The following is a 13,190-nucleotide window of genomic DNA, read 5'->3' on the forward strand; positions in this document are numbered from 1 at the left end:
TATCAACATGCGGACATGTATATAAAGTTCTGTAGCTGTGCAGTTCCTGTGTGCTCAAGCTTCAGTGTCCATTGGATGACAATGCACATGCATGGGAACCCCTTGGGAAGGTTTGCATTATGTGATGATGACTGTGTACGCGAGGGCAGATACCACGTGAGTTGTGTTGGGTAACTCGGCAAGGCTTTGTAATTGGCCTCTGGGTGAACACATGTGTTGGACTGAGAAGGAGCGGTTTGGGGAATATGTATGCCCATGGGTGAGGGAGGGATGGCAGGGGTGGAGGTTTCCAGAGGCTGAGTAATGAGTCAGGGCTCCCGGGGTGTCCATCTGGTGGCCTTTCAGACCAATTTGGTCAGACAGACACATTACTTTAGACCTCCAGGACTTGGTCTCTTAGTGCTGAGAGTGCCAGGGCCTATACTCAGACCCAGATTTAAATTCCTCTTCCATCACCTGTTGTAACCTGGGGCAATTTTCTTTACATTTCAAAGCCTCAATTTTCTCATCTATAATGTGGGAGTAATAATGGTATTTAATGATAGTTTGCAAGGATTTCACGAAAGAAGTGCATCTAAAGCATTGAGCATAATGCCTGCTCAGTTGTAGCCACTCTGAACCTTAGACTTCAGAGGTTGTCTGGTCTGAAATGTGCCCAATGCTTGAATCCATCCTATACCAACTTCCAAAGTGGTCTTCCAACCTCTGCTCCCATGCCTTCCTGGACAGGACACTCCCAGCTCTATGGGGAGCCCACATCACACTGGATCAGCTCTGCCTGTGAGGAGTTCTGGTTTAGCTGCAGGAAGTTATTTCCCTCCTGCTTTCTCCTATTTCTCCCCTTCTCCCTATGAGCCAGTTGAGGGGTACTGCTTCCTGATGGCTCAATCACTGATCCTGAAGGTATTGAGCCCCTACTATATGCCAGTCTTGTCCATACAGAGATAGATCAGATGAATACTAGTTTCCAAGGAGCTCATGACCTGCAAATATTTACCCGACTGTGTTGAAGAATGGGACCCAAGATGAGGTAGCAACTGCTGTGCCCTGGGGTTGATGGGGAGGGCACTGGTAGGGAAGCTTTTTTGGAAGAGAGAAAACCTGAACTGCATCAGAGGGCAAAGTTGGGAGGACAGGCTTGTCATTTGGAAGGATCTCACAGTCTGTGCTGCCTCCTCTCACCATGCTCTCTCCCATTGTGGTCCTGGCTACTGCTAAGCCTAGAATCCAGAGAGGAGAGCAGTGGCTAAGGTACACTGAAGGCTGGAGCAGGATCAGGCAATGCCAAGGGGTGGAAGTGCCACCACATAAACCTATCAGTCAGCCAACTCACTAGCTCCAACGAGTCCTGTGAGGCTTATCCATGTGCTTGATTCCTCTATGAGAGAAGCCCAGAGGAGGTGACAGGCCCTGGTGTAGGCAGCCTCTGTCCCAGGTCAGAAAGAGCTTATAGGAGAGTTGCTAACCCAGGAGGCAGTCTCTAAGCTCTGGACTCCACAGGGGAACCCCACATTTGGACCAGAGAATAGGAAAGGCCAGTGGCGTAGTCTGGATGAGAAGCTGCTGCCCAGTGGACCTTGCTGTTGACTTTGGACCTTACCTGTTTTTTTCTGATGATCCTGGCAGGTCTGGCAGCATCCTGGAAGCCAGGGCAGCATCAGCCCAAATATCATAAAATACATTCAAATGAAAGAAGGCACCAGGATGCTAAAGTCAGGAGATGTCAACATATGGAGATACGTGTGCTAGTTGCCTTGGGTAGATCAGTTTATTTACTCATTGCCACAAACTTAGGAGGTAGGTATTGTTATCCAAATTTTACAGATGTGAAAATTGAGGTTTAGACAGATTAAGCAAATTGTTCATGGTCATACAGGTAGACTGCAATGTCATGGTTGGAGGCAGATGATTGTCTTTCCAACACTCAGCAATAAGGTTGCTGGGCTTTTCCTTCTAGATCCCTGGAGATGTAAGAGGAACCACCAGCCCTGGCTGAAGGGGTTGGTGGGGTCTGCACATCAAGTTCTCTCAGATGCCACCATCTTTGGCCACCAGAGCCACTATGCAGTCTCTGGCATGCTCAAGGAGTGGGAGGTCTTAAAAGGAGTCCAGGCGAACAGAAACCTAGGCTGGATTCCCAATACGGAATCCTCCAGGGACTCTCTGTAGCCTCTAGACCAGTGTTTCCCAAAGTGTGGTACGCATACCCCGAGGGGTACGGGAAGAGTTTGGTGGGGATATGCACTTCGCCGTGCTTAGCTGCGCCTAATTCTACGTTCTCATGAGCACGAGGGGTATTCAGCGTTACGAAAATTATAGAAGGGGTGCATGCACATATGTCAGAAGTTTGGGAAACACTGCAGAGGAAAAGGAGTGGAGGTCCTTTCCGTGGGCCGTTGGGCACAGGAGGAGAGTAAATGAAGACAGCAAGCGAAGACTTTCATTCATGCAGTAGGTAGTTTTTAAGCACCTGTTCATGCCAGGCATTGTTCTATAATAGATACTGAGAACATACTACAGGCATGAGGCAGACATAGTTCCTGCCCTCCTGGGGCTTATATGCTGCCATGGGAGACACGTCAGAGATGAAGAAAATAATTTTAAAGAGCAGTCAGTGTTATGCAGGCAGCGGAACGGGTGAGGTAGAGAGTACATGGGGGATGGGGCTCGACTTTAGTGAGTGGTCAGGGAAGGCCTCTCTGTGCCGAGACCCAGAAGATGAGACAAAACGCCGCCATGGGAATATCTGGGGCAGAGTGTTCCAGCAGAGAGAACATCAAGTGCAAAGCCCCCTGAGGTGGGATTTTCAAAGAGATTATAGGTGGTGTGGGTTATTCACAGTCTGGGCGCTGTCCAATGGGTTCAGGAGATAGATTTAGATTTGGGTCTGCCTGAATTTCTTAAGTGTTTTGGAGCAGTAAGTCCATTTTCTGTGACGTTCTTACCCTAAACCCTTAGAAAGAATTGATTCAATACGGTAAAAGGATGGGTGAAAAAGACCTCATGACTCCCTCCTGTTTTGTTTCTCCTTCCTTCTCCATTTTCTGGGTGCAGTGAGAGTAGAAGGAGGTTTTCCTTTGGGGTCTTAGGGATTGGGGTTGGGAACAAGACATATAGAGTCTGCAGCAACAGGGCTGGATAGGGGAGTTGAGAGAGGCCAGGGGTCTCTGTAGCTAGCATGCCAGCTACAGAGATCCTGCCAAAGGCAGCTGGACAAAGCCAGTGTTGAAATGGTCAAGGGGGCTCAGGCAGAAGTGGATGCAGGAAGAAGAGGGGCTAGGGAAGGAGGATAACCCATGGGCTTAGGAGTGTGGGCTGCAGGTCAGAGGCTCTGTGTTCAGGCTCCCCAGTCACTAGCCCTTTCACGGTGGACATTCAGCCTCAGCCACTCCAGCTGCGTCAGGGTGGCCGGGGGTGGAGGGTAGAGGACTGGACAGAGAAACGGCAACAGAATCCTGACCATTCTGGTTAAGCCAACACAGTGAAAGGGGATGGATAGGCAAAGCCTGAAACTTTGGGGTCCCAAGGGCACACATGGCTCACCCACAGGCATGGAAGAGCCCAGGCCTGCAGCAGCCAGATGAGTTCCAGGCCTCACCTGCTCTAAGTTCTGCTATGTTGGAACTGGTATGGGGATGACCTCATAGGCTCCAGTGTGAAGGGACTAGATGGACTGATACCCAGCAAGAGAGCAACTGTACCCCTTTGCTGCCATCTGGACTATCATGTTCAGCTTATAGCTCTCCAGGCAGCTTCCTGAAGGAGAGTAAATCAGTTAATATCTCACATTTAAAATCTTTATCTCTGCCCAAGGCATCACTTTGCGTCAACCACTAAGATGCTAGCATTTGTCAAACACACCTTTGGTCTTATATGGCTGCCCAAAAGAGATTAAGTGATCTACCTGAAGACACACTATAAACCAATGGAAATCATAAACATGAAGTACAAATAATGATTGCTACCTTGATTGAGTATTCAGCATGGCACAGTACTAAGGGATTTATATATTTTACCTTGTTAACCCTCAGATCATTAGTACCTTTTTGATGGCTCTATTATTATCCCAATTTTATTTATTTTTATTAAATTGATTGGGGTGGCATTGGTCGACATGAACATAGAGGTTTCAGGATGTGGGTTTCTATGTTACAAGATCTGTGTATTGCACCATGTGCCCACCACCCAAAGTGAAATCTTGTCACCATATATTAGTGCCCTCTTTTCCTCCACCCCCTTCTCTCTGGAAGCCACCACACTGCTGTTTGTGTTCACAAGTTTCAGTTTTATATCCCACATATGAGTGAAATCATATGGTTCTTAGCTTTTTCTGACTGATTTATTTTGCTTAGCAGTGTTCTCAAGGTCCATCCATGTTATTGCAAATGGCGCTATTTCATCCTTTTTATGGTTTAATAGTATTCCATTGTGCATATGTTCCACATCTTCTTTATTTAGTCCTCTATCTCGAGACCCTTTTGTTGTTTCCATGTCTTGGCCACTGCAAATAATGCTGCAATGAACATAGAGGTGCATATATCTTTGTGAAGAAATAATTTTGAGGTTTTAGGGTATATACCCAGGAGAGGAATTGCTGGGTCATATGGTAGCTTTATTCTCAATTTTCTGAGGAATCACTAGACTGCTTTCCGGAGTGGTTGTGCCAGTCTACATTCCCCCAGCACTGGCTGAGGGTTCCTTTTTTCCCACAACCTCTTCAACACTTGCTGTTGCTTGTCTTGTTGATAACGGCCACTCTAACAGTGGTATCTCCGTGCACTTTTGATTTATATTTCCCTAATTGCCAGTGAGGTTGAATATCTTTTCATATATCTATTGGCTGTTTGCACGTCTTCTTGGGAGAGGTGTATTTTCAGGTCCTCTGCCCACATTTTGACTGGGTTGTTTGTTTGGTGTTGAGTTTTATGAATTCTTGGTATGTTTTGGAAATGAAACCTTTGTTGGAGCTACTGTTTGCAAATAACAGCTTCCATCTGGTTGGCTATTCCCATTTTACAGATGAGGAAATAGGCTAAGGGAGATGAATCATCCGCCCAAGTAAGTACACATAGCTAGTAAGTGAGTGGACAGGGACTTGACCCAGAGAGTCTACACCAATAACTGCTTTGATCCAGGGAGTTCGTGAGTCACCTAGGTCTCAACAAAGGAACATCAACTGATCTGGCTGGGCACGGGCCCCCGGGGGAGGAAACCGCCCTGACTCCTTCCTCTACAGCCCTTTTCCTTCTCTCATTTTCCATTCTTTTTCTGGAAGGTAATTGCTTGGGGCAGTGACAACCTCCTGGTGAATTACACAGCTGGTTTCCCAGCGAGATTTGTAACAACAACCCCGCCAGCTTGGCAGCCCCCAGCAAGTTCCGGTTTAGGAAATAATTGCTGGATTGTGTAGTTGGTGCTAAATTGGGTAATTTCTTGGTGACGGCATGTGTGCCACTTCTTCCATTCCCAGATAGATTCGAGCTGCATCAGATAATTTGTCACATGCGGCACCCTCCCAGGCGCCTTCACTCCCCACTCACCAGCCAGCCACCGACCGGCAATTACAGACGTGACTGCTTCCCTGGCCCAGAGGTTCACCATGTGGGCAGCGCTCTGTGTCCTGGGATGGTAGAGAGATGACTTGGAGCAGTAAAATGGGAAACATAACACCAGCACCCAGAGTTGTCACAGGGCTGCAGAGAGCTTCTTTTACTCTGTACTTACCTGACCTTGGACTTGGAACAAACTCAGTACTCACCACACAGGGGAAAAGGCTAAACCACACTCTGGTTAGCTCTAGAGTATGTGGTATGTGAGAGGTTTTTTTAAATTTTTTATTTGTTATTTGTTTCCTTTTCTTATAATTCATTTTCATTACTGTGTTTACTTCAGAATGGTGTTTAAATCGTCTGGCTTCTCTGGGCTGGCATCCCAGGTGAGAGAAAAGCTAAGGCGTGGGAGAGGCAACACTGGCTTTGCCCGCAACTCTGTGACCTTAGCCTCTTCAAGCCTCAGTTTCTTCTTCGGTAAATTGGGGAGGGGAGTAATACCTTTCCCTTGGAACAGTTGTGGGAATGAAATAAGTGTCGTAAGTGAGAGGATCTTGTTCTTGGTAGGCTCACGTTCACTCCACAAACACCTGCCACATGCCAGGCATTGTTCTAGTGGTTGGGGATGACGCAGTGAAGAAGATGGATGAAATTCCGGCACTTTCATGGAGCTTACATTCTAGTGGGAGAGACAGACAATCTCTGCATCACTCAAATTGAAAATGGTAATGATTTAAGAGCTATCCAGGCCCAGAGTGCCTTGAGAGCAAACAGCAGGAGGATCTGACCTAGTCAGGGAGGCCAGAGAAAGCTTCCCTGAGCAAGCAACAACTGGGCTGAGATCTGAAGCGTGTGTAGGAGTCAGCAAAGGCAGAGGTGGGCAGGCAAAGCTTTCCGGACAGGGGGAACAGGCCCCATGATGGGAGGGATCCTGGGACTGCAAAAGACTGGCCTGGCTGGAGCAGAGGAAGTAAGGGGGAGCATGTTGTGAGAGGAGGTGGAAAAGTAGGAAGGGCCAGACCCGCGGGCCTTGTTGGACAGGTTAGGGTGTTTTATCTTAAGAACATCAATAAGCCAACGAAGAGTTTTAAGCAGGGAAGTGACATGATCAGATTTGTGTTATCAAATGACCATTTGGATTGGATCAGGCCAAGAGCAGCAGCAGGGACAGCCATTTGGAGCTTTTGCAGACGTGCAGGCAGGAGGTGATGTTTCGGAGGTGGTTGGATTAGTTAGCAGTGCTTTCTGCTGCAACTACAGAAAACCTGGCCAACGTGATTTAAATAAAGAGGAGTTTGTTTCTTACCACATTTAGGCCAGGAGGAAGGGAACTGCTTGTGTTGGTTCCCAGGCTCAATGACTCCAAGACTAGCATTTCTGCTATTCTCTAGGCTTTTCTCTCCTGTTGTCAAGACAGCTGCCCTAGCTCTGGCATTGTGGTTGTATTCAAGCCAAGAAGAAAGGGGGATGAGCAAGCTTCACCCTTCTTATAACAAAGGCCAAATCTTCCTTAGAAAGACTTATTCAATTTTTATATACATATTATTAGGCAAATGTGAATGGTTCGTCCTCTGGTTCCAAGGGAGGCTGGGAAAGGAGGTTGAGAGTGAGTTTTAGCTACTCAGCTAACCAAGAATTGGTGGATAAGGAAATCAGTGGGCAGATCTATTGTTAGGAAGCAAAATCCAGAGGACTTGGTGATGGATCACATTATTAATCTCCTCTTTGTTTTTCCTTCTTATTGATTATGTTTAGTAATAAGATGGCATCAGAAGGAATGTGATTGTAAAACATAATACAAAGGAGAAAGCCTATATAATTAAATCTATATCATTTCAGTCTTTTTTTCTGTGAGTGTGTTAATTCTCACTCGAGGATATTTTTTTCATTGGTTTTGAGAGAGAGACAGAGACCAAGAGAAACATCAATGTGAGACACATTGATCGCACATGACCTCATCAGGGAATCTAACCTGAGACCCTTTGGGCTGACGCTCTAACCACTTAGCAACACCAGCAAGGGCTCTTCCACTACTATTAATCATGCCCAAAAAGCTAGCTCTTCTCCCTGATATCCCTGTGTCTAATAATGGCATCATTAGTCTTCCAGTCACGGCTGTTGCAAAATTTAGAGTCGTCTTTCTTTCTGAGTCTCTCTCTCCCACCTCTTGAAAGTATTTGCCATACCTTAAATATCTGCTGGAACCCTCCTACCCCATTCCTCAGAATTCCTTACTTGGCCTCCTCTTCTGCCTTTGTGCCTGTTGTTTCCACCAGTGGGAGTTCTGTCTTCCTGCCCCACCTATGTCTGTGGAACACACAGCCATCTGAGACTGAAGCTGGGAGAACCATCTTGTTCCCATATCAAACACAGTCTGCTGTGGGAAGTCTTCCTCAATTTCCCTCTACTGCATCCGGTCTTGCTCTCATCTGAACTATCCTAGCATCTTGGTACCTCTTTCCAGCACAGTCATTTATTCATCTACATAGTGAATGTTTATTAAGGACCTGCTCCAGGAAAAGCCCTGAATTAGGTGCTAGCGATCCAGAGATAAATAGCATTTGGTTCCTACCCTGCAGAAGACCACATTCTAGTTGGTGGGAGGGGGAGACAGAAATGGAAGCAGACAATTTCAATGTAGTATGATAGCTGCTTTCATGGGGAACCCGGGGTGTTATAAAAGCCCAATAGAGAGGCATAACCCAGAATAAGAGTACAGAAAGTCTTTGAGAGAAGGTGGGGCTTAATATGAGCAAGTGGGAATGGGGAAGGGTTGGGGGAGGGAGGTGGATGAAAGGAAATTCTAGGATGAGGGACCAGTTTGTGTGAAAATACAACGAACTAAAGTAACCCTGTTATGTAAGAGGTTGTTCCCCTGTTAGACTCTAAGCCCCTTGATGACAGGGATCACACTTACATCACCTTTATACACTTCTCACTCAGAATTTTGTTAATGGTAGCTGCTGAACAAAATTTAGTGGAATGGAATCATACTAGAGGGCAATGAAAATGCAATGGCTCAGCACCATGGACAGATCACTAAGGCACCTGCAGTTGGAGGTAGTCCAACCTGTAAGCTCATTTCCATGTATTTGCATAATGAAGCCAACCACATTTCCCTAAGGGTCCAAAGGCTCTGCATCATGGGGGATACAAGCAGTCCTGGTTTGGGGGGTTGGAAATGGAAATGGGCAAAGCCAGAGGCTGACTCTCTGAGGACTCTGGGAGACTCTCTCTCCTTTGCTCTCTTCACCATCCTTTTCTTCTTCATCAGGAGCCAGAGGTCCTGAGCCTTCTGAAGTTAGGATTCTGCCTGGTGGTGGGGATCCTGACACCAAGGATGGGACACCCAGGATGGTGAGTCTGGTGGGAGAGTCTGGGATATGGGGATTAGATTGAGGTTCTCAAATCAGAATTAACTTGAGTTTGAATCTTGATTTAAAGTGACTCACCCACTCACTGGCTTTGTGACTTACCTTTTGAGCTCAGTCTTCTCACCGATAGATGTGGATTTCAGTGGGATTAGAGAATATTATTATGCACAGCACCTGGTACATAGCAAGTGCTTGGGAAATAGTAGGAGATGAGCTATAAGTAGGATCTGGAGGAAGGCTTGAAACACGATGGATATTAGGAGGTGGTGGGTGGGGAGCAAGGGAGGATGAGTCTTGAAGGGGCTGTTGTCTGGAGTCTTTGATGCTGTCATCCCCTCCTGGTCAGCAGATGGCCCAGGAGCCTGGTCTGGGATGAGGGAGGGCGCCTTCTGCCAGCATCTCAGTCCCCATTCCTCCTGCTGTCACCCCCTCCTGCCATAGCTCCTGTCCTGGCAGCTCTGGAGTCCTGATTGGAGGCAGTTCTTGCTGAGAGTTGACCTCTCTGTCCTGTAGCTGTGGCAAGCCTGGGATGGGGGCCAGAGGCACTGCTTTCAACATTTTCTCTCCATCACTCCCTGCCCCACAAGCCCGCTGTTCCTGGGAGGCAGAACTCCTGGGTTCCAATCCCAGTTTAGGATTCAGATGTTGCCTTGTACAGCCAGCGTTCCTCCCACTTATGGCCTCTCTACCCTTCATGATTCCCCTTTAGTGGAATGGGGGTGGCAGATAGGGGTAACAGGCCAGAGGGGAAATTCCAGTGGGGAATATTTGAAATCCGGAGAAAAAAAGGAGTCATCTTAGGTTATTTCTTCCTACCTCAGTCTTGGGGAGAGGGAGAATGAGCCTGCAGCCAGATGGAAGAACCTGGGTGTGAAAGGAAGGGGAGGGGCTTTCTTGCATAATCAGGCTGGCTATTTAGATTTGGGTCTGTATTCTCTTTGGTTATTGCTGCTGGGCGTTGTGACCCTGGGGCCGGGCTCTTCACGGCATGGAAGTGGGTAGGGATGGGTTAGAGGGTGTGTCTCTGGATCAATTTACCTAAAATCAGCTTGTTAAAAGCCAGTTCACTTAATGACTGGTTTCTTTGAATGTTTTGTACATCTGTGTGGGTATCCTTTTATTTCTGGTAACCCTGGGATTAAAAAAAAAAAGCCACACACAGCCATTTGGCTGCAGGCATTTCCTTTTGTGAATAAATATTTATCAGATTTGCAGCATTTGATGAATGACAGTATTATTTTGTGCCCTTGTGAGTGTCTTTGTCTAGCATGGTTTTTTTAAAGGACTTTAAGCCCATTTGTGGAAAGATAGTACAATTAATCACCATAAATTGATATGCATTACCTAAAGGGATACCAGAATCCTAATAAAAGATAGTTTTAGGTAAAGTGGCCTATTGTTCAATCTGAATCCCTTCTCTCCCTGTCTCCCAGGAGGTTCTTGGGGCCTGGCCCCCAACACTATGAAGAGCCCTTGCTGAGGCCATGAGGGGTTACCATGGCGACCGAGGCAGCCATCCCCGCCCAACCCGCTTTGCTGACCAGCAGCATATGGACGTGGGCCCAGCTGCCAGGGCCGCATACCTGCTGGGCTCCGGGGAGACCTTCTCCACCGAGCCCCGCTTCTGTGCTCCGAGAGCTGGCCTGGGACACCTTTCTCCGGAAGGGCCCCTGAGCCTGAGTGAGGGGCCATCAGTAGGCCCTGAGGGAGGGCCAGGGGGGACTGGAATTGGGGGGGGTAGCAGCACCTTCCCCAGGATGTACCCCGGCCAGGGCCCCTTCGACACCTGCGAAGACTGTGTGGGCCACCCACAGGGCAAGGGTGCCCCCCGCCTGCCTCCTACACTCCTGGACCAGTTTGAAAAGCAATTGCCAGTTCAGCAAGATGGCTTCCACACGCTACCTTACCAGCGAGGTCCAGCAGGGGCTGGGCCCGGGCCTGGGCCGGGATCTGGCTCTGCCCCAGAGGCCCGCAGCGAGAGCCCCAGCCGCATCCGGCACCTCGTTCACTCCGTGCAGAAGCTCTTTGCCAAGTCCCACTCTCTGGAGGCCCCGGGGAAGCGGGACTACAACGGGCCCAAGGCTGATGGAAGAGGTGGCTCTGGGGGAGACAGCTACCCTGGCCCAGGCTCTGGAGGCCCCCACACCTCCCACCACCACCACCACCACCACCACCACCACCACCACCAGTCCAGGCATGGCAAGAGGAGCAAGAGCAAGGACCGCAAGGGCGATGGGCGGCACCAGGCCAAGGCTGGGGGCTGGTGGAGCTCTGACGACAACTTGGACAGTGATAGCGGCTTCCTAGCGGGTGGGCGGCCTCCTGGGGAGCCAGGTGGTCCCTTTTGCTTGGAGGCTCCAGATGGGTCCTACCGGGACTTGAGCTTCAAGGGGCGCTCAGGAGTGTCGGAAGGCCGCTGTCTGGCCTGCACTGGCATGTCCATGTCGCTGGATGGACAATCGGTTAAGCGAAATGCCTGGCATACCATGATGGTCAGCCAGGGCCGGGATGGATACCCAGGGGCCGGACCAGGCAAGGGGCTCCTGGGTCCAGAGGCCAAGGCTAAAACCAGGACTTATCATTACCTGCAGGTGAGGCTTGGTGGGGGTGGAGAACAGGGCATTAGCCCTCGTAGTGCTGTCACCCAGTAAGTTCTGGAAAGGGATGGATGGCAGCCAGCTGTTGCCATGATAGAGGGTTTAGATGGAGGGAGATTCTTCCCTGCATTGTTCTGTAAGACTCCGAGCCATTTTTGGGACCTTGGTTTCCCCATTTGTGCAATGAAGGGGCCCTTTGATTCTGACATTGTGTGGCAGTGCCAGGAGGGCTTCCCCTTGACTTGCTGTTTTGGACAAGCTGTGCCGGCCTGTCTTGTAAGGTTGGAGGCAGAATGAAGTTGAGGGAAGGCAGTGGACAGGACAGCATGGTGCTCCCTGGCTGTAACTTCCTTTAAGATTGAAGGTCAATAGTTGGAAATCAGCTCTCCTTCCCCAGGCCTTCTCCAGACCTCTTTCTTCTCAAATCTGGGTGGTCCAGATATTGTTTGAATATGAAGGTCAGTTCTAGAATGTCCCTCTGTGGAGTTTGTCATTCTGGGGTGCCTGTGGTAGGATACGCGTGAGGCTGGGGAAGAGCCCTGGGAGCCTGTCTCCTGGGTTTTCCTAGACTGGGGGCCACACTGGAGTCTGAGCTCCCTGGGATTGGAATGGTGTAGCTAATAGCTGGCTTGCTATCCCCATCCGGTCTCACCATTGTCCATGGTCTCTGCAGATGAGACTAAAAGCTCTGACATCTTCTTCTTATGGGGTCTTCATCCATCCCACACTGACCACTCCCCATATTCTTACTGAGATGGGGTCAGGGGCTCATCTCACCATCAACTTTCCTCTTTTCTGTCTCAGACACCCCTTACATATCCCTTGAGCTGTTTTCTTCAGCCTTCCCATAGTGTTAGGAGGAAAAGTCAATACAAATTCTGGAGTCTAGCAGACTTAGGGTTACCTCCCAAACCCACATTCCATATAGTTAATCCACAGTCATTCAGTCAGTGAGCATTTCCCGGATGCTGTGGGTACAAAGATGAAAACACAGATGCTGCTTGCAAGGAGCTGTTTAGAGGTGGGACAGATAAGGAAGCAGATAGTGTGCAGCGAAAGAAAGCTGTGATAGGAGAGAGCGGTGGGCACCATGGGAGCACAGAGGAGGCATCTCACCTGCCCCAGGATGATGGTGGCCAACCATCTTCTGGGAAGAATGTCCTCTAAGCTGAATCTCAGTGCAGAAGTGGATTGAGGGAGTTTCAGGAAGAAGCCACAGCACGTCCAGAGGGATGGGAATTGAGCTTGCATGTGTCTCTTGGGTGTCACTGGTCTTACTGGTAAGTTGTTCACACGTTAGGACTCTCCTGGGTGGGGACCTCATGAAAGCTCAAGGGGACAAATGGGTCACAGTGGGAGCAAGAAGGGGTGGGAGACAGAAGGGAGATTGGAGACTGCTAGGATTCAGGATTTCTGGGTTGGCCTTGGATTGCCCCCTCCCTGGGTAGAGAGGTTCTCTAAGCTGCAGTGGAAGGGGCCAACAAAAAGGGCTGAGGAGGGAGTACCGACCTTTCTCCCATAACCGAGCCCTGGTCGCTTCTGGAGCCTCACCGCCACTCCGCTGCTCCCTGCTGCTACTCCAGGGCTGCCCCAACCTCCCTGGGGGCTTCCTTGTTAATATGCACCTCACAGTGTCCTGCAGCAGCAGCTACGGAGTGGGAACCCTGCAG

General features: G+C 49.1%; 1 protein-coding gene across 1 annotated transcript in view; it reads left to right on the plus strand.

Annotated features, from left to right (window-relative positions):
* DLGAP3 (DLG associated protein 3) overlaps nt 1–13,190 on the plus strand; it is a 58,274-nt gene that overhangs the window by 11,558 nt on the left and 33,526 nt on the right. Inside the window, exons 2-3 of the mRNA XM_036444384.2 lie at nt 8,824–8,906; nt 10,357–11,514. Coding sequence (XP_036300277.1) covers nt 10,408–11,514 — 1,107 coding nt within the window. The 5' untranslated portion in view covers nt 8,824–8,906; nt 10,357–10,407. The remainder of the gene's footprint in view (nt 1–8,823; nt 8,907–10,356; nt 11,515–13,190) is intronic.

This window comes from Pipistrellus kuhlii, unplaced genomic scaffold (genome assembly GCF_014108245.1).
Source record: "Pipistrellus kuhlii isolate mPipKuh1 unplaced genomic scaffold, mPipKuh1.p scaffold_m20_p_2, whole genome shotgun sequence".
Taxonomy (NCBI): Eukaryota; Metazoa; Chordata; class Mammalia; order Chiroptera; family Vespertilionidae; genus Pipistrellus; species Pipistrellus kuhlii.